This window comes from Pelodiscus sinensis, chromosome 3 (assembly GCF_049634645.1).
Source record: "Pelodiscus sinensis isolate JC-2024 chromosome 3, ASM4963464v1, whole genome shotgun sequence".
In the NCBI taxonomy this organism is placed as follows: Eukaryota; Metazoa; Chordata; order Testudines; family Trionychidae; genus Pelodiscus; species Pelodiscus sinensis.
Genome location: NC_134713.1, coordinates 32,083,018 through 32,104,703, shown reverse-complemented (window position 1 = coordinate 32,104,703; position 21,686 = coordinate 32,083,018). Strand labels below are relative to the sequence as shown.

The 21,686-nt window shown below is 45.0% G+C and overlaps 1 protein-coding gene and 1 long non-coding RNA gene across 6 annotated transcripts in view; one reads left to right on the top strand and one right to left on the bottom strand.

Moving 5' to 3' along the window:
- LOC142827782 (uncharacterized) overlaps nt 1-21,686 on the bottom strand; it is a 71,557-nt gene that overhangs the window by 22,659 nt on the left and 27,212 nt on the right. For 2 of the 4 annotated variants that reach the window (XR_012902538.1, XR_012902539.1), the window contains exons 2-3: nt 19,022-19,131; nt 4,436-4,515 (exon numbers count right to left, since the gene is read on the bottom strand). This is a non-coding gene — a long non-coding RNA (uncharacterized LOC142827782). The remainder of the gene's footprint in view (nt 1-4,435; nt 4,516-19,021; nt 19,132-21,686) is intronic. The other 2 variants (XR_012902536.1, XR_012902537.1) reach the window with 1 other exon arrangement.
- Nucleotides 1-21,686, top strand: part of COLEC11 (collectin subfamily member 11) — a 45,375-nt gene that overhangs the window by 11,336 nt on the left and 12,353 nt on the right. For both annotated transcript variants that reach the window (XM_006112058.4, XM_006112057.4), the window contains exons 2-3: nt 3,556-3,711; nt 12,473-12,544. In XM_006112058.4, the coding sequence (XP_006112120.1) occupies nt 3,582-3,711; nt 12,473-12,544 (202 nt within the window). In that variant the 5' untranslated portion in view covers nt 3,556-3,581. The remainder of the gene's footprint in view (nt 1-3,555; nt 3,712-12,472; nt 12,545-21,686) is intronic.

Sequence of the window (21,686 nt, the reverse complement as noted above, 5' to 3'; positions counted from 1 at the left end):
ATCTGCCATTTTGTTGCCCACTCACCCAGTTTTGACAGATACTTTTGTAACTCTTCAGTCAGCTTTGTGTTGCACAATATTAAAAATTTTTGTATATCTGCTGACTTTGACATCACTAATTACCCTTTTCCCACATCAAAACATTTATGGATATGTTTAACAGGGATAGCTCAGTGGTTTGAGCATTGGGGGTTGTGAGTTCAATCCTTGAGGGGGCTATTTAGGGATCTAGGGCAAATCTGTCAAGGATGGTACTTGGTCCTGCTATGAGGGCAGGGGACTGGACTTGATGACCTCTCAAGGTCCCTTCAAGTTCTATGAGATGGTATATCTTTATTTATTATTATAGCGCTGGTCTCAGTAGGTTGCATGTGATCTATCAGGATTTTGTGTGTGGCCCGCAAGACATTTTGCTTAATGTTGCTCACACACAAAGTTGCCAGATTCCGCTGGTTTCCATCCTACCAGTTTTTTCCTACCAGTATTACTGAAGTGACATGCACATAAAGCAGATGCATGCTGATGGGACTGTGAGAACAATCAGAGTGCTGGTACAATTCAGTCTGCACGTCCCACAAATTCTAGAAGTGCAAATGCAGTGAGCAAAACTACCCTGTCTTGGGATACTGTCTTGTTTATGACAATCTCATGGCCCACTGAGATGGAGGGCCACTAATGTGGCCCACTCACTAGCCTCGGCTGCCCATCACTGATTTAGTTTCTCTTCATTGGTTTTTGTTTTCCTTAAGTGCTCCTTGACTGTTCATCTCCCAGGATATGGGATAGCCTATGAGGAGAAATAAGGGGACTCTTTTGTGCCGCTATTCCTTTGTGTGGAAGTACAGCCAGGGTCACGTTTTAGCCATTAACATTGTGAAGGTAATTCAGCTTGTGTGTTCATTCAGTATATACCTTGCTGTGGAGATTCCCAGAAAATGTGCCAGTTCTGATGGTGGGGTTTGTAATGTGGATTGCATCTGTATCTGGATTGAACTACTGAACACCACAATCAAATGGCAGGGAGTTTCAATTGCAACCACACTAGGCTTGATTTAAATTGATAGTGTGGAGTGGAAGACTTCATGTCCCATTACAGATCCTTGAGCTACTTCCATGATAGCCTGATATCTGTTAAGTCTAGCCATAAACCTGCACATAGGTGTGTTGAGGCTACAATGAACCTATATGGGTGACTGACATCTTCTCCATATCTTGAAGCTTTAATCCTGTTTTCATTTTCTCCTACTCGTATTACTACAGAGTGCTAGTGAAAGGAAGAAATCAGGAGTTATTTTCATTCCCAAAAAGAGGCTTTTTTGCAGACTTCTTGAAGATCAACTTTTGGTGACCTATTCAGTAAAATTCTATTTCTGGGCGGTTTCTTTTTTCAAAAGGTCTCTCTTGCAGCATAACAATATTAAGCCCATTTTACAGATAGATTTGTAAGAGGTTGTGATTTCAATGAACTAAAAGCTTGTACACACTACAGGTTGAACCTCTATAATCTAGACTTCTCTCACCTGTCAACATCTGTGATCCAGCATCTGTGGGTGCTCCTGGGCTGGAGCATTCATGGGGAAAAGTCAGGGGCCCCATGCGCAGCAATTCCTCCCCCACCCTCCCACAGCTTCTGGAGTGTTGAAAATAGCTGATTTTTGAGGCATTCATGCTCAGGGAGGGAAGGAGAGGAACAGGAGTGCGGTCCCATTGTTTCCCCGGCTGCATTCCCAGTGCCTACCCCTGGCTTCAGGGGTGCACTTGCTGTCCTGCCTCTTTCCCAGAGCACCTTCCCCATCCCTGCTCCATCAATACTGGCCCTTCTGCTTCTGCTAGAGCAGAGCCTCACAGGCAGCCTAGGAGCTGGCAAAGGAGCCCTCATTGTTCTCCCGTAGTCTGAGGAATTCCCTGGTGTGGGGCAGTCATGTCCCAAGGGTGCCAGATCAGGAGCTTCAACTTGTACAACTTATGTTGCTATTACTTATGTCACCCAATGGTGTGAATAAGCCACTATCTTGAGCTATATAAGTTATACTGAGCTAACTGTGGGTGCGGACAGCACAATCTTGGTGGGAGAGCTTCTCCCATTCTCATAGCTCCCACCTCTTGAGGAGAAGATTTTATTTTGCCGATGGGAAAGTTCTCTCTACGTCTAGACTGCAATATTTTATCTAAAAAAGGTAAGCAAATTGTGCTCCACAATTCGCGTTTTTTTTTCCGATAGTTTTGTCAAAAGAGTCTTTTCCGAAATTTGGCCCGTCCACACTGGGCAAATTTTGGAAAAACCTCCTCCTTCAGAGGAGCCCTTCTTCCTCGTGGAAGGAGGAAGACAGGGCTTCCGAAAGAGTGCAACTGCTCTTCTGCCCCCCCCAAAAAAAAAGTGGAAGAGCAGACACGTTCCCTGACTTGGCAGAGTTTTTCCAGGATACTTCCGGTATCGCAGAAAAACCCCATAGTCTAGACGAAGCCTCAATGGCATGAGGTGTCTTCACCAGATGCGCTACACTGGCACAGCTGCATCAGTAGCATTTCAAGTGCAGACTAGTCTTAAGTCTCTTTCCAAAATGGTTATTCAGCTTGCTCAGATAGCGAGGACCTTCTGGATTTGTTACTGGTATATTTTCACTGCATGATGCAATTGAACATTTATTTCTATGTAAGCCCTCTTGCGTCATATACTATAAAGTACCAGTGGCAGCTCTCCGATCTCTGCAAGGTAAAAATTTTTACATTCTCCTACCCGGAGATGTCAACTTAGATATTTGTATTTTTCCATGTAAATCCCTGTTACTTTCTCTCATTCAATATACATGGTAACCTCACCTTTACAGGACATCTTTTCTATTGACAGATATAGAAAATAAATCTTACCTATCAGTGGCCTTTTTATTCATTTGGGGTATGTCTACACTACCCTCCTAGTTCGAACTAGGAGGGTAATGTAGGCATACCGCACTTGCAAATGAAGCCCGGGATTTGAATTTCCCGGGCTTCATTTGCATAAGTGGGGAGCTGCCATTTTTAAAACCCCGCGCAGCGCGGCTACACGGGGCACGAACTAGGTAGATCGAACTAGGAAGCCTAGTTTGAACTACCTAGTTCGTGCTCCGTGTAGCCGCGCTGCACGGGGTTCGAACCAGCGGGATTTTAAAAATGGCGGCTCCCCGCTTATGCAAATAAAGCCCAGGAAATTCAAATCCCGGGCTTCATTTGCAAGTGCGGTATGCCTACATTACCCCGCTAGTTCGAACTAGCGGGATAGTGTAGACATACCCTTGTTTATTAAGTGAGGGGAATTTTACTCAGAATCCTGTCCTTTTTTTTACATAATTTGCCTTCTGAATTTTATCTTAACCAGTGTAGTCTTAAGAGGAACTGCTGAATGAAGCACTGTCGTACTGTACAACATTAGGCATACAACCTGTACCCATTCTTTTCATGCTGTTTAGGCTATAATATGTACAAACAGACTCCACTTGTGGTCCCACACTGTGTGTTCTCAGAAACTATTAGAAGCCTTTGGAATTCCCATGACTGTTTATTCATTCTTTTGTTTAGGAGTCAGTGACCAGCAAGCACTCATTATGAAGAGAGATCTGTTTTTTCTGGTGACTCTAATTAGCCTTGCCTTCCTGTCACTGTTAAGATCTGGATATCCTCAACATATTGCAGAAGACTCCTGCTCTGTTCAGATTCTTGTTCCAGGCCTCAAAGGTAATGTTTGAGTCTGTCCCTCTGCCCAAATAACAATTCTTTTTTCTTACAGGCTTATGTGAATCAATGACTAGACTTAGGAAGTTTTTACCAGGGACTAGCCTCTTTACAAGGTGCCTTACAATAACCCTTTCCCTAGTAGGATTTGTAAACATTTTCTAAACATGGCCAAACACAGCTTGTAACATGATTTGTATTCATTAAAACAACATAGATACAAACTTCAGGCCTGATTCTGTAAAGCCCATTCATGAGGCATAGCCCAGGTTACTCAGATGGATTTTCCTGATGACTTCAGTGTGTTTATACCAGGGATGGGGAACCTTTGGAGCACGGGCCACACACAGTTCACCAGGATTAGCTGCTGGTGGGCTGCCAGACAGTTTGTTTACCAGAGCATCAGCAGGCTTGGAGTCTTACAGCTCCCGGGGCTTCAGTTTGTTGTTCCTGGCCAATGGGAGCCATGGAAAGTGATGTGGGCTGGGCTACTGCTTCCCAGAGCATCCATTGTATGGAAATGATGAACTGTAGCCACTGGGAGCAGCAAGCGGCTGGGCCTGCGCATGCTCAGATAAATAAACCATCTGGTGGTCTGCCAGTGGCTAACTCTGATGACCCACTGCCTCAAATGTCAAATGATGTCACTCATTGGAGATGAGTGCCACCAGTGTTAAACACAGTAATAAAATACTTATTTTTACTGTACAACTGAGAAGTGCTTTACCTTATGAATTCAGATTGAAAACGACCTTTTTCTTCTCAGATCAGCATAGGTTGTCCTTTAAAGTCTTAACCATGTTGACACTGAAGATGAGAGAGAGAGAGAGAGAGAGAGAGGTGAAAAGTAGAGCAGTGTTAGTTTGATACATTCAGATAATCCATGATTTGACAGAGCTTTACCTTTTTCTATTCTTGTGCCATCTTTGGTATGTATGTCACACAGCTAATAGCAGTATCAAATTTATTAATGCATTATCTCGTAATAAAGAAGAATGATCAGATGGCCATAGCACAGTATGGGGAAGTAGGATCTTTAATCCTGGCTCTGATGTTTCTTTGTGTCATTGGGCCAGTACTTCAGCTTCTTGTATTTCATTTCCCTGCTAGGATAATCTGGATAACAACATGCACACAAATACACCACCTCACAGTAGTTTGGGGAAGGTTAATTAGTTAATGCTTATAAAGCACTTTGCAAGTGCCATCTAAATGCTAAAATTTAATATTATTACCAAATAGAACTTTCCCAGCAATAATTCTGGCCTCTTTTTTTTAATAACACAGGAATAAAGCCATAAAAAAGGAGGAAGCTTGAAAACAGAGAATGCTTTTACTGCTTTCACTCCACCTAATTAGAAATAGTCATTGACATGGTGATTGATGTACAATTTCAATGAAGCACACAATGACCTGCTAAACTTAATGTAAAATCTCTAAAAAGCCACCAATGCCCACACTAACCTGTCTGGAGACTGACTGTCTGAGAGGATTGGTAGTGATATACAGCGTCTATCATCTGTTGGCTCAAATCCAACCCATGACAGGAATGACCAAAGTTTCCTCTAAGCTGAGTATATGCATGGCCAGATGCCCAAAGCTCAGCTCCGATGCATAGATGAATGCTGCTCACAAGCAACATTAAATGTGCCATTGCTCCTCCTCTATTGAGCTGCCACTAATGTCTGTGGCCACAGTGGAGCAACCATCTCTTAATGGAGCCCAATACAGCCAGATGGTCTCTGACTGCTTTAGAAGGATGTCCCAAAAGATCTCCTGTTATGTACTGAGAGCTTATACGTGGAGGGAACAAAGGACCTTGGGAAGTGTGGGAATTGGAATATCCTGGGAAGGGAAAGATTTGTAGGAGGGATAGAAAAAAGATAACATGGGAGACTTAGGAATGAACAGAAATAGCATGCCAGAGAGGTGAAGTGAGATGATCAAAGAGAAGGTTATGAGAGAGATGGAGAGGCACAGAGAAGTGTTTGTGAAAGGAAACCTAGAAAAAAAAGAGAGAATGCAAAGAAAGGAACAAGGGAGAGAAAATGGAAGGCCACTGAAATGGAAAATAGAGAGAGGAAAAAAATGGGAATCAAAATAAGACTGGAAAAAGAAGGGAATAAGACTTAAAAAAAAAAAAAGGTCACAGAACTACTCGTGTACAGTAAACTTCTGATAATCTGGCACCTTTAGGATCCAGGGAGTGCCAGATTATCAGATATGCTGGAGTACCGGAAGGGGGGCTATGAGGGGTCGGGAGGGGGAGTCGGCAGGGAACTGCGCCGCATGGGAGAGGGTGGCGCTGTGGGACCAACCCGGCAGCACCCCAGCTGCTCTGCCCCTGGCTTCCCCAAGTCAGCTGCTGCTCAGTTTCAGCAGCAGCTGACCTGGGGAAGCCGGGGCTGGCCAGAGCACTTCTGGGTTCCAGTTGGTGCTGGACTATCAGGAGTGCTGGACCATTGGATACTGGACAATTGGAGTTTTACTGTACTAACATCTTAGGGTTTTTTAAACCTATAAACCTAATGAAATAGACAAGATCATTTATCTTGCGATGTAGGTTCTGAGAGTCCACATGGCACTGATGCATGCTTTAGAAATTTACAAATATAAGATTAATAATTAGAAAAGCATGATGGAGGATTAAGACCAACTACATTGCTCATTCAAGCCTTTCTTAAAACACTATTACTTCTGCTCGGTCCATAAGAAGTTAATTTATTATTATTGTGCAGAAAAATGATGTATATAAAATCCCCAAATACTTCTGAGCTATTCTAAGTTTTGGATTTGCTAATTTGTTCTGTCTTCTGTCTTTGAGACTTTTCAGAGTGGGTACTGTCTTAATATTCTCAATGAAATGTCGCACACAAAAATAGTTGAAATGAAATACATAAATAATGATCATTTCTTTCTTCCTGTGCATTCACTCATTTTTACCCACATATAGGACACTCTGGTAATGACAGAAAGTTATCACCAGCACATGGGTTCCGAATAGCCTATGTGTTTATTATTACTACTAGTACTTATGATAGAGTTGAGAGATCCTAGCTGAAAGCAGGATTTATTGTGCTAGATATTGTTCAAACAGCTATCCCGTGTCTTAACAGCAAACCCATTTTTTTGGGCTCACTATTCAGATGTCCTTGTAAACATTCTGGGTATGTCTACACTACAAAGTTAATTCGAACTAACAGATGTTAGTTTGAATTAACTTTGATAGGAGCTACACTAGCACTTGGTTAGTTCGAACTTAATTCGAACTAGCGGAGCGCTTAATTCGAACTAGGTAAACCTCATTCTACGAGGACTAATGCCTAGTTCGAATTAGCTAGTTCGAATTAAGGGCTGTGTAGCCACTTAATTGGAACTAGTGGAGGCTAACCCTTCCCAGCTTGCCCTGGTGGCCACTCTGGGCAACACCAGGGAAACTTGTCTGCCCCCCTCCCAGCCCCGGAGCCCTTAAAGGGCCACGGGCTGGCTACACAGTTTGTGCCAGTTGCAAGCCTGCCAGCACCCAGCCAGCAGACCCTGCACCTGGCACGCCATGAGCCAGCCACCCGATGCCACCCAGCCTTCCCCCTCTTCCCGGGACGAGCCTGGCGGCTCCCAGAAACCTGCCTGGGGCCGCAAGAGGCGGGCACCCGCTTGGTCTAGTGCGGAGATCGTGGACCTCATCGAGGTTTGAGTGGAAGCCTCCAATGTCCACGATCTCCACACTAGCCACAGGAACGCGGCCGTCAGAGGCCACCAGCGGACCCGGGAGCAAGTCCATTGCAAAATAAAGGACCAGCGGCAATCCTACTCCTGGGCCTGCCTGCCAGGGGCCGACCCGGAGGCCTTCCCCCACTTTCAGGCCCTGGACCACATCCTGGGGGCTCACGCCGTCCATGCCCCCTGGGTGGAGGGACCGGTCCTGGACACCGAGGAGGAGGAGCCGGAGTATGTCGCGAGCCAGGAGCCTGCCCAGGACCCAGGACCCCTGAGGAACCCCACAGACAACATCTCCTGTGTCGTCCGAGGCCAGGGAAGCCTCCACCTGTGAGTACCATCATGCTCCCCTTAAGTGTATGGGAGGGGGGGAGAGGGAGCCCAGGGACCGTGCGCCTGGGCCTTGCCCACCATGGAGCAGCAGCTGGGTGTCATGCAGGGGCCTTGGCCTTGCAGAGGGGGGCTGGGTTTCACCCACCTTGTCCCCAGGGAGAACTGACCGCTGCTCTTGTTTCACCACAGCCGCAGCACCTGGGACTGCAGGGCGCACCACCCCACCTGCAACAACCACCTGGGCCAGCCAGCGTGCCAGAAACCAGGAGGACTACCAGCGGCGGCACCTCCGGTTCATGGAGCAGCTGCTCCGCAACCAGGAGCACTGGGTCCGGGAGGACCTTCGGCTGCGCCAGGGGAGTGTGGATGCGCTGGAGGAGCAGGGCCAGGCCTCAGAGGCCACCTCCAGACCCTGGTGGACCGGTTCTTGCCTCCTCCTGTTCCGGCTCCTGCGGCTGTCGCAGCTCTCACTCCTCCTCCCACCCCTGCTGCCCCTGCTTCCTCTACCGCTTCCTCCGCACCCCCCGTCCCTCCTGCCCCACCCTCCACACCCGCTCCCCCCGAGGTCCCCACACCCGCAGTGTTGCGAGACAGGAGAGCCAGCCGTACCCCCAAGTCTGATCTTTCCCTTCCCTTCCTCCCCTTCCAGCTCCCTCCTCCCAGGTTTCCCCCTCCCCTCTCCCACTCCTCCCTCCCCCCACCCCAGTTATGTAAAATAAAGAGAGGTTTTTTTTGCCAAAACAGGTGTCTTTATTTGACATTAGAAAGGGGGGTTAGGGAGGGGAAAGGGGGGAGGGTGGAAGAAGGCCCCAGTGGGGCATGCAGGGAGATTTCAGTCCTCTTCCTCCACCTGGAAGCTCTCCCGCAGGGCTTCCTGGATCCGGACGGCCCCCCGCTGGGCTTCCCGGACGGTGGCGGTGCGGGGCTGAGCGTACTGGCCAGCCATGCGGTCAGCCTCAGCCATCCAGGCTGGCAGGAAAGCCTCCCCCTTCCTCTCGCACAAATTGTGCAGCACAGAACATTCTGCCACCACGGGAGGGATGTTGTGCTCGGCGAGGTCGAGGCGGGTGAGGAGGCACCTAAATCGGGCTTTCAGTTGCCCGAAGGCCCCCTCAATGATGATGCGGGCACTGGTCAGCCTCGCATTGAAGGCCTGGCGGGAGGGGTTGAGGTGCCCCGTGTAGGGCTTCATGAGCCAGGGCTATAGGGGGTAGGCCGCATCCTCCACTAGGCAGACGGGCATGTCCACGTCTCCGACCCTCATGTGGCAGTCGGGGAAGAAGGTCCCGGCATGCAGCCTCTGGCACACGGAAGAGTTCCAGTACACCCTGGCGTCGTGTGCCTTGCCAGACCAGCCCACATTAATGTCCGTGAACTGTCCCTGGTGGTCACACATGGCCTGCAGGAGGACGGAGAAGTACCCCTTGTGGTTCACTTACTGGGAGGCCTGGTGTTCCGGAGCATGGATGGGGATGTGCATCCCGTCGATGGCTCCCCCCACAGTTGGGGAAGCCGAGGGCGCCAAACCCCCGGATGACGGCGTCCGGGTCAGCGAGGCGGACCACCCTGCGGAGCAGCACCCGGTTGATGGCCTCGACCACCTGCGGAGAGAGACAGCAAAGCGCGAATCAGTGGGGCGCCCGGGTGGCTGGGAGTGTTCATGCCCTGGCAGTGCCCCACGCCCCACTCCCAGGAGCAACCCCCCCGGGCAGCATGTAGTACGGCCGGGAGAGACCGGCCCCTCCGGTGCGGGGCACTTTTGCCTCCTCCCCACCCCCGACCCCCCGTTTTCCCTGGGGCGGCCCATCCCCTCCTTGCAGCCCCCCTCGCCTCCGGCCCAGTGGCCGGTGAGTGCCGTACCTGCATGAGCACCGCTCCGACGGTGGATCTCCCCACGCCGAACTGGTTCCCAACGGATCGGTAGCTGTCCGGCGTGGAGAGCTTCCAGAGGGCGATGGCCACACGCTTGTGGAGGGGGATGGCGGGCCTCATGCGAGTGTCCCTTCTGTGCAGAGCAGGGGCGAGCCACTCGCAGAGCTCCAGGAAGGTGTCCCTCTTCATCCTGAAGTTCTGGGTCCACTGTTGGTCTCCCCAGCACTCCAGGATGATGCGGTCCCACCAGTCGCTTTTAGTGTCCAGACGCCAGATGCGGCGGAGCACGCCGGTGCCCGGGCACCACTGCAGCTGCTCCATGGCCCCCAGGATGGCCAAGTGGAGAGGCAGGGGGCTGACGTGCACCAGGTGGAACCAGGCAGCCTCCAGCCATTGCTGGCAGGCTTGCAGCAGCAAGTCCATAAACTGCACTAGAAAGTGCAGGGCGAGCTCTGGCTCCATGTTGCCACCTGCGGCGGCATCCCCGAAGGGAAGCTCCGACACAGACGGGCGCAGAGAAAAACGCTTTGCTGTCCCTCGGCGAGGTAGGCAAGCAAGCGGAAAAACTGAGAACTGGCTGTCCAGGGGGGGTCCCTTTAAGCACGAGCCTCAGACAGCAGCCACACAAAGCAACTACTGACCTGATGCCCTGCTGGAACCGGTTTCAGCCGCCCTTAAATGCACCTCTGTGTCCAATCAGTGTGGACGCGCTAGTTCGAATTAGCAAAACGCTAATTCAAACTAGTTTTTAGTTCTAGATGCGCTAGTTCGAATTAGCGCTGTAGTGTAGATATACCCTCTATGAATAGTAAGGGACGTTTCGGAATAGTGCTTTATTAATTTGGTGCTGTGTAGACAGTGCCAAATGACGAAATAAGCTATTTCAAAATAGCATCGCAATAAGATACACAATTTGAGCTATGCAAATTGTGTATCTCATTTTGAGTTATGGTGCAATGTAGACGCAGCCTTTGTGACCCCTGAATCATAGCTTTCACTCTGGAGTGACTCATGAAACAATAGGCTGTAACGTCCTACTCTAGTTCTCCAAAGAAAAAAGCTAAAGTAAAAATACTGCTAAGATTTATGTTGGTAAGTGAGGAGCCTATAGTCCTCTCTTGGGGGTGGGACGAATTTAGTAATATGGATCCCGTTGGAGCCACCCAATGATAAAAATGCAGAAATTGCTTAATATGCCAAAGACTAGCAAAAGTCACACTAATGATACCATTTGCTAGGAGTTGTCAGTGCTATTTTCTCATGGACACCAGGGCCCTCCCCTTAACTTTGACCAATTGAAGGCTGCATTGGTAGATGTTCAGGAGCCTGAAGACATTAGTTGGAGCTGCTAGTCTCATGAGGCATATGTAGCTTTGGACTTTTGAAAGCAGCCCTCGAACAGGAGCCAAGGGCCGTGGATATTGCTACTTTCAAATATGTGAGACTCCATTTGCTCTCAGCAATCTTTCTTCTGCGCTCCTTTCCCTTCCTTATGGTGGCTTTGCTTTATGTTAGAGAACGTGATGACTACCCAGAGACCATAAACTTCATGTTGACTATCCTGCTTTACATGCAAGGTACAGAATTATTAGAAAACTTATCAGTATTCACATTCTTGAGTCCACAGGGCATGGTGGCATCAGCATTGACCTTTAGTTTCAAAATGTCAATGCATCTCACTACAGTCATTGCCATTGTTTTCTTTTATGTTTGTGATTTTTTTTCTTTCACTGACTCTTTTGTTTTCTTAGCTGGGGCTTTGTTAGATTGCTTATTGAGAGTCTTAATCATTTAATTAGTACATACTACATTAGTAGATATTTAAATTGTATTTTAAGTAATAAAAATAAGTAGCCAGGATACAGAGCAAAAGACTCATCCACAAATACCCAATTAATGAAAACAAGACACCTTGCATTTATGAAGGCTGCTATTTAAATATTGTGTCTATATTTTATGCCTTGCGTGACTTGATCATGAATATAATACATGGGGGTTCAAACTAAAGAAATTAAGAGATGCAGTAAATTACCAGGAATGAAGATGAAGGGATTTCTTCCTATAAGCCTCCATCTATCTTTACTTAGCAAAATACTTAAGCATGCTTAATGAGATTCAATATGTGAATCAAGTTAAGCATGTGCTTATGTGCTTTGCTGAAGAGGGATGGATTTAAGTATGTGATTGTATACTTTGATGAATTGAAATATAGTACAGTTAGGCAGTGGATGATATAAGATTGATGGTGGTGATGTACAACTGGATGGATTAAATCTACAGTGTCTGCTCATGTGAATCTTCTTACTGGCTACAGATAAGGGCTGCAGAATCAGGCCTTTTACTTAGGCTACATCTACACTACAAATTCAATGAAACGTACATTTCTTAAGTGCTTAAATAACTGAGGCCCTGAGTGATGTAAGACCTAAGCCCTGGGGTATACAGTGCTATGTCAAGGGAAGAATTTCTGCTGACATAGTCACCATGTTTTACAGAGGTAGAAGAGTTATTAAGCTGATGGGTGAGCCTCTCCTGTTAGTTTAGAACATCTTCACCGTAAGTGCTAATGAAGTTGAGTAGACATAGCCTTAAGAGTCAGTTATGTAGTCTCTGCCCTTACTATAGGTATCCATGTGACTGGTTCTTTATGCAACAAATGAAGGCTAGCGCACGGTCAAAATCTTGCCTTTTCCTTAATGTACATGCAGCTTTCTTCCAATAGCAAAATAAAATGACATTTTTGCATCCTTTTTGACTGATGAAACCTCAGTCTGAATTTCGTACAGGAAGTAATGGATCACTATGTTTTATTCTTTTGTCTTATTTCCTTTTCTGTTAACAGGGGAAGCTGGAGAAAAGGGGGAGAAAGGTGTTCCAGGGAGGCCAGGGAGAGTTGGACCTTCAGGAGAAAAAGGTAATTTCTTAATTAGATTAAGTAACTTATTCTTGATCAAAAGTTTTCCTGTTAGAGGATTCTCGTTGTCCATGTTTTTATGACTATGGCTTCCCTGACCATTTCTCTGTGCCCTGCACACCCCACTTGGAGACTGTGGCTACCATCTCCTGATCAAAGAGACTCATTTTGAAACCTGTTAATGCTGTTTCTTGATTTACTTGGTGATCTCTGTTGAGGAAGACATTTCTTTATGGAGCCTCCATGTTACTGCCTGGCAGACACCTGCTACATATTAGTGAGAGACATTTGCAGTAGGCTATTGGAAAAACAAGTTCAAAACCTCATTTTCAGACCTTGGTCTCTGCTTCTGTTTGCACACACACATGCATGCACCTTTGGCGCATTAAAAGTTGTGACTGCAGGTGTTAGTGTGTGCACAGGCAAAACCTGTTTTGTATGACTTTGAGTCAGTTGCACGCTTTCGCTGGTCTGGTACCCTTGGGACCTGACTGGTCCTGGATAAGGGAGTTTTCTAGATCAGGAGAGGTCATTTTAGGGCCCCTGCTGCGGGACCCTCCCTGCTGTGCACCTTCCATGGGTTTCCTGGCTCTCCCCCCCCCCCCACAGCCCAGCTGAGCCACGTGCTACATCCCTGCCTACCTGAGCCATGCGCCAGCTCCTAGACCTTACTGGTAGGAAGGCTTATTTTTCAGACATGCTTTAAATCTGTATCACCAAGTACCAGGCCCTCTCAGCAAAATACAATTATATAAACTATTCAAAAGTGAATGACTTTATTGTGCAGATAAAGGAGTTATATTGTGACCAACTTAAGGGTATTATTCAGGAGGGCCAGTTAGTGGAAAAGACATTGATTCAATCTGCCCCCCTTGATGTGACTGACAGAGCAGCTAGTGTGGTACAGTGGGCATCTAGGCATCATCTGTCAGGCTTCCTGAAGGAAGTATAGTCTTCTATCGAGAACTTCCCTTTCGAGGGCACACACCTCTTTGCAGAGGAGACTGATGCCTCCCTTCAAATCTTGAAAGACAAAAAAAAAGACAGTTTAGTCCCCGATTCCAACATAGACCACACAAATCTCAAAGCCAGCCTCAACACCACTATGAACAAGAAAGAAAGGAAAATTTCCTAAGGGGATCAGGATCACAATCTTATTTATCCCAGCCCTCTGTGTCCAAACACCAGTTTTGACAGGTAGGAAGAAGAGTCACTAGACTACTCCCAACTGATATAGCCAATCAACACTTTACAACAAATTGGCCACCGATTGGCAACATTCTGGGAATGCATAACATCAGACTGATCTTAGAGATCATCCATCCATTTTACCTTCCTCGCCACTCCACCACACCACTATTTTTTTTTCTGTGGTTGAGTGAGCCCCTCAGCACCCATGGAATTGGCACATAAGCTGCTCAGTAGCCATCTAAAATAGAGCATCCATAAGGACATAATCAAAGAATTTGTTCAATAACGATGATGGGTCTTTGAGATGTGTGTCCCTATGGGAGCTCCATAAGTCACCCTCCTCACCTCTATTTTGGAGTTCTTGTATATGGCTCAGTGGTAGAGAAGGAACCAAAAGGAAACCCACATATGCTGGGTAGGCTTGTGGCAGGGCATGAATAGGGACAACACATGTGCAGACCTAATGGACATCATTCCTGAAGTTCTCCAATCAGCAGCATTGGGACACAAGCACGCCTATGGTGGAGGGGTCACATCTAAAGAACCATTGTTAATACACAAGGGCTGTGTCTACACTGGGCCACTTATTCCAGAAAATCAGCAGCTTTTCCGGAATAAGCTGCGAGCTGTCTACACTGGCCCTTGAATTTCCGGAAAAGCAACGATGCTCTACTGTACAAAATCAGCCGCTATTCCGGAAAAACTATTCTGCTCCTGCTAGGGCATAAGTCCTTATTCCGGAACACTGTTCCGGAAAAGGGCCAGTGTAGACAGCCCAGTAGTCTTTTCCAGAAAAAAGCCCCGATCGTGAAAATGACGCTCAGGGCTCTTTTCCGGAAAAGTGCATCTACATTGGCCACGGACGCTTTTCCGGAAAAAGGGCTTTACTGGAAAAGCAGCCTGCCAATGTAGACGCTCCTTTCCCGGAAATACTTATAACGAAAACTATTCTGTTTTAAGCATTTCCGGAAATTCATGTCAGTGTAGACACAGCCAAAGTGAGTAACATCTTCATCTTCTGCCATCTAGAAAGGACTCAAGAGGTAATTCTGGATGTGATTCAGAAAAGTCTTTAAGCACATGCTTAAGTTTAGCATATGAATAGTCCCATTGGTTTCAATGAAACCACTCCTGCATGTAAAGTTAAGCATATGCTTAAATGCTTTTCCTGCCTCTGAGAGAAGAAGTGTGAATGAAACATCAGCAATAATAGGTGAGCTGCCTGTGGATTCTCTCCCAAAGAGAAACAGATGAGGTTTGTTTAATGAACTTTTGTGTCTGATGTCATTTGCCAGGGATTGTATCTCTTACCGTGCCTGTTCCTGGATAACAAAGAAAAACACCAAATATTACAAGAATTTTGGTAAAATCATGAGAGTTGTTAACATTGAAATTGAAAAACATGGCTGTTCTTTCCCTAGTATTCTCCCAGTGCTATGAGCTGGTCATCACCTGGAGGATATTTATTTATTTCATATTATAGAAATGCCGAAAGGGCTCATCTGTCCACATGATCTAAGCTATTAAGTACTTCACTATCTAAAGAGCTCAACCTGTTACTGGGGAAGTAAACTTTTTGGCTCAGTTTTACACTTCTTTATGGGCCTCATCTTGTACCATCTTTTTCCATAAAGACATACAGTCTTGATATGAAGAGATCAGAGATGGAGAATCTCCCACTTCCTTGCTAGTTTGTTTCAATGGTTAAATGCTCTCAGTTTTAAAAAAAGTGCTGATTTCTATTTGAAATTTGAATTTGTTTGGCTCCAGCTTCCAGTCATTAGTTCTTGTTATGCTTTTTTCCCATTGTATTAAATAGTACTTTAGTACCCAGCATTTTCTTCCTGTGCAGGTATTTGTAAATGGTGATCAAGTCACCCCACAACCTTCTATTTGATAAGCTAAACAGATTGAGCTCTTGATGTCTCTTTCTAGAAGGCATTTTCTCCACCCCTAAAATCGTTTTTATGGGTCTTGTCTGAGCCCTATATTTTTTCAATATCCTTATTAAAATGAGGACCGCATAATTGGACACAGGGTTCCAATACTGGTCTCATCAATGCCATACAGAGAGATAAAAATCACTTTTCTACTCTGGCTTCCTTATTCTACCATTTACACATCCAAAAATCACATTAGCCCTTTTTGCCACAGTATCACACTAAAAGCTCATGTTGGGTTGCTTGTCCATTGTGACTCTCTAAATCCTTGTTCCTAGATGTATAACTTTTTGAATGAGGGTGTATTAAAATGCATTTTGTTTGAATGGGCTCAATTCATTTTTAATATTTTCTAACTTCTCTTGCTCATGGAAAGGCTCTCCAAGAAGATCATTTGGACTTTCCTCTTCTTTTGCTCCCTTCCTAGACCCTGAAGTCTTCTATCATCTGCATAATTCCAAGTGAAGATGTGTCATTGATTCCAAAGTGTATCATCACCAGTGGAGACTTGCAGATGACTTCCTGATCCAGTCCAATCCTGTAGTTACATTTCTTATTTTTCACTCCAGCGAGACAGTGTGTGGTTTGCATTCCCTCCCAACTTCCATCATCCCCAACTTCCTCATGCCGCTTCTGAATCACTCCTTTGACAGTTCTGTGGTCTGCTAGAATGGACTCCAGAGATGGTCCCCTAATCATAGTTTGAGAATCTTTGATGCAGAGGAATCTCTCTTTACATTGGTTATTTATAGAAAGAAATAACCTCTCTCCATGTGATTTATCTCATGGATAAATGAAATGGTTATCCCACAGGGATATTCAATCAAAGGGAAAAAGTGAAGTAAAGCAAGTATGTTGACGCCCTTGAATTACACTCTAGTTTGTTACCAGTCAGAGAGTGCTTCTGTGAGGATTGAACAAACAAACTCCCGTAGGGGTAGGGACACTGTAGAAGAACATCAAATCCAAACAGTTCTTTTAATGAGCGCAGGATAATTAATATATGTGTTTTCTGGGTTTGAGACAATGAACTCCTATTTCTGAGTAGAATGCAGAGGCTTCATTTTGCTGCTTACTTTTGCTAAATAGTCTGTTTTGTTTACATAAGATGTGAAGTCACAAAAAGCAAATTAGTAGTGTTTATATATCATGTTATATTTATGGGCTGAGTACATGTCTGTTTCACTTCAGACACAGCTGTTTGAAATAAATTATTAAGGACCCCTAGGACTGGGGGTTCAAACTTCTGACATAATGTTTTTATTATGACCCCCAGTCTTCCTATAACCAACGCATATGAGAGTGATCAAGGCCACTTTCTGATGAGCGTAACAAAGTCATAATAGGATAACCCATTTGGGAAATACAGCCCCAACAAACCATTTGCATTCATCACATTCCAGCAAAAATAACTCCCTCTAGTTAATAGAGTACCAGAGACCAAACCCTGAAAGTGTTCAAGGACTGTTTAGTCCAGCATGTGAGCTGAGGCTATCTTCCAGACCAGGAGTGGGCAAAAGCCACGCAGCAGGCCGGATCCGGCCCACGTGGCTGTTCTAAGCCCCGCCCCCAGCGCGTTGCCTGGGAGCTGGGGCTGCGCGAGGCTTTTCAACTGCTTCTATTTAAAGGGCTCGTGCCTTCCCCATTGCCTGCCAAGCAACAGGGAAGGCAAACACCCTTTAAATAGAAGCAGTTGAAAGGGCTCGCAAGTCCCAGTTCCCTGGCAATGTGCTAGCAGCGCCGGAGCTGCAAGCCCTTTTAACTGTTTCTGTTTAAAGGGCTCGTGCCTCCCAGGTGGCTGCATTGCCTTTCAGCCACCCAGCAGGCACAAGACCTTGCAATTGAAAGAGCTTGCAGCTTTGGCCCCATGCTAGCCCATTGCCTGGGAGCCAAAGGCACATGAGCCCTTTCAACTGCTTCTATTTAAAGGGCTCGCACCTTCCATTCCAGGCTCCGCCCCTTTTATCTGAGGCCCTGCCTCAGACAAAATTTTTGAAGTGGCCCCTGCTCAAAAATTATTGCACACCCCTGTTCTAAGCAGTACTTTTCTGCATGATGGTACAGATTGCTCCTGTCTTTCCACAGGGATCTCATGCATTAGGACAGTGGTTCCCAAACTTTTCGGCATCACGCCCCCTTTTTGATTTTTGAGAAACCCTCATGCCCCCCCCTCTCAAAAAATAGCAGCAAAACTTGGGGTAGGATTGATGGGGGGGGGGGTGTGGCTGGGTCGCCTCACCGCCCCCCCCGGGAGTTCTTCACGCCCCCCCAGTTTGGGAACCCATGCTAGGAGGAAAAGACCTGTGGTTTCATGTACAGTTTCCTAATTCCACAATGACTGTGTACACATCATTCTTATGTTTGGTTCTTTCCCATAATCATTTGGTGCATAGATACCAAGTTAAAGATATCTAGGAAATACCATAATATAAAACAAACATTGGTCGTGCAACTTGACATTTTGAATCAGGCCCATTAGCCAATAGCTTGTCAATTCAGATGTCCTTTCTGACAGCAATCAACACCAGAGGCATCTGACAAAGGTGGAACCTGAGCTTCTTACATCAGCATAATGCATCTACTGAGAGATAGTTGTGTGAAACTTCCACCTGAGGTAATAATGAAAGGATTTCTTCATGATCCTCTAAAGACTAGTTTTTGCCTGGAAGCATGATATTTGATTGACCATATCTTAAAATTATATTGTTTGTCATAAAATTAATTAGGTTTTTTTTTAAATCCAGCCAAAATATGTGACTCTGGTATGCAGCAAATAATTCCCCAGATTGACATCAATTAAACTATGACGATTTACATAAACTGAGGATCTGGCCTATTGTGTTTAGTAATATTTCCTTTAATTTGTCTCATTGAATGAATGATTCATTCTTGTGGGACAATGCATACAATATGTTGCAGTATTTAGAATAAAACTGGGTTACCTTTTGAGAAGAAGAGCATGTAGGATTTTTAGTGGAAACAGTTGTAGACCAAACTGATTCAGGAGATGTTTATCCAGATTGTCTCTCCTGTTCTAGGCCTCTCATGCCAGATCCTGAGAGCAAAGAGGACTGAAAGCTCATGAAGCACCTTAGCTGGTATATAGCTGGAATAGTTAGCTGCTATGCCATCCCCTGGGGAGTTCCTACTCTAGAGGTTTACTGATAGGAGGAGGGGGGAATGTAGTGTGCTCTGGCATGTTTGGCTGGGATTCCCAAGAGGACACAGCCAGCTGCCATTCACTCAGCAGTAGGATCAGAATGCCCTTTTGAGTCCCTTCACCACCTTATCTGAGGAAAGCACATGTAGCAAAAAACCAAGGCTAATCCCTTTTAATGATGCTTACAGGTCAGGGCAGAGACACTTCTGGGAAGTGACACTTGAAACAAGTCAGCTGACACAGCAAGTGTTCACCAGGTCCAGATTATCCCCCTTGCTGGCTTCAGAGTTGTTACCCTAAAGCAAAAAGCAACATTTAGCTCAGACAAGCTAAGTATATATGGCACCTATATATCAGCATGGATTTGCTTAGAAGAGCTGTGGACATACTGAGCATGGGTAGCCTGCTTTAAGCCAAAGCTCCCATAATATACAGGAGTACCCTGGCTGTGCTAGTAAAATAACCAGGTGTCAGGCACTGGTCGTCTTAGCATTGAAAATATTTTGGCTGTTAGTGTAAACAGGGCCAAAACATTTTCAGTATTTATTACAGAAAGTATTCTAGACCCTGGATAGCAGGAAATCTCCCATGCTTTGAAATAGCGGATATTGAAGTCTGTTGACACTGCCTATATCAATATGGGATAATGATTTCCCATATTGAAGGGTGTGAAGGGGGGCCACACTTGAGTCTTCTTGGCTCACTTTTCTAGCTCGGACACATGGTGAACCAAGTTCCACTTTTGACTAGGGATGTTGGAATGTGGCCATTGATTGCAGCCACTGGATGGGAACATCACTAGTGATTAAAACTACTTCAGTGATAAATGACATAACAGATAACTTATGGGGAACAGAACAGATAAATGATACCAGGACCCATTCTATAGTGATTCATTGGTCAGATAATAGGTTTCTCTTCTTCAGCTCACTTTGTGTGATTTGTGATGATAAAGTATGGATCATACCTCCTTCTACACCTGTTTGCTATGAGCCATCTGAATATTCTGTTTACATGGTAGAGCCAAGAAAAAAAGGGGTCAAAGTCAGATGAAGGCGGTGAATCAAAACTTTTTCTCTTAAATTTTTGTCTGTTGACAATTTGTCAGCTTTTGTAACATGCATATTTATCCTTTATTCATTAAGAATTGCCGAGGAAGATGATTTTCAAGTGGCTCATTTAGCACAACTCCACTTTAAAGTACTGCATGGTTTCTTCATTAAAATTAATAACACTTCACATTCCTGCTGTGAATAATTGTGTGTGTGTGTGTATGGAAAAAGGGCAAATGTAAGGCTTTCACTACTTCTCATTGTAATACTATTTAGATGTTTAGAGTGCAGAGGAAATCTGTCTGTTTGTTCAAGATCTTCTCCTAAATGGTAAGAACTAGGACCACCAAATATTGGATACAGCTTCCTCTTACAATTTAAAACAAGACAAGGGGTTGATTGTTCCACGAAAACAAAATGTGCTTGGAACAGGATTGCTTCTCATTAAACCAAATAGAAATGGGACCGAATCATCAAAGCAAGTACTGTCCTCAAAATTCACATAACTGAGCAAATCCTGAAAGAGACTGAATCAAGATGAGCAAGAAAAATAGGATGAACCTGGAATAGAATTGCTTCTCAGCAAACCTTACAGAAAAGTCATAAAATGGAAAAAATTGGAGTAGTGGTCTGTTCTGGCACAGCTAAATCAATACTTAAGGTTTGAAAACTGAAGGAGAATGTTATTGGAAACCAAATTGATTATAGCCCTTTTTTGTTAGAACATAGTGAATCATAAGAGTTTATAGGGATAAAGAAACAAAATACACCTTGATAGAATTCCCAAATTACAGAGCCTGCAACACTGGGTAAATTTGCTAGTAATAAATATACAGCTGCTTTCCACTGAATTTACAGAACACAAAGACTAAATTAGATTAAGGGTTCTAAGCTTTTCCAGACTACTATTCCCCTTTCAATTAACTGATATGTCTTGTGTACCTCAAGTTTCACCTCACTTAATAGCTACTCGTTCACAAAATCTGACATAAAAATACAAAAGCCTCACAGCACACTTAAGAACATAAGAACACAAGAATGGCCATACTGGGTCAGACCAACCATCCATCTAGCCCAATATCCTGTCTGCCAACACCAGATGTTCCAGAAGGAAGGAACACAACAGGCAATCCTCACGTGATCCCTCCCTTGTCACATACCTCCAGAGAATCAGAGGCTAGGGACACCATTCCTACTTATCCTGGCTAATAGCCATTGATGGATCTAACCTCAACGAATCTATCTAGCTCTTTTTTGAACCCTATTAAAGTCCTAGCCTTTACCACATCCTCTGGCAAGGAGTTCCACAGATTGACTAAGTGAAGAAAAACTTCCTTTTGTTTGTTTTAAACCTGCTGCCTATTAATTTCATTTGGTGAAATTAGTTCTTACATTGTGGGGAAAAAGTAAATAATTTTTCCTTATTCACTTTTTCCATACCAGTCATGATTTTATAGACCTCTATCATATCTCCCCTTAGTCTCCTCTTTTCTAAGCTGAAAACACCAAGTCTTTTTAATCTCTCTTCATATGGGACCCGTTCCAAAACCCTAATCATTTTTGTTGCCCTTTTCTGAACCTTTTCCAATATATCTTTTTTGAGATGAGGCGACCACATCTGTACGCAGTATTCAAGATGTGGGCGTACCATGATTTTATATAGACACAATAAGATATTCTCTGTTTTATTCTCTATCCCTTTTAAAAATGATTCCTAATATTCTATTTGCTTTTTTAAAAAATGTGCCTACTTATTGAAAAATTGCTTATTTTCTAATTTTTACCATATAATTATAAAA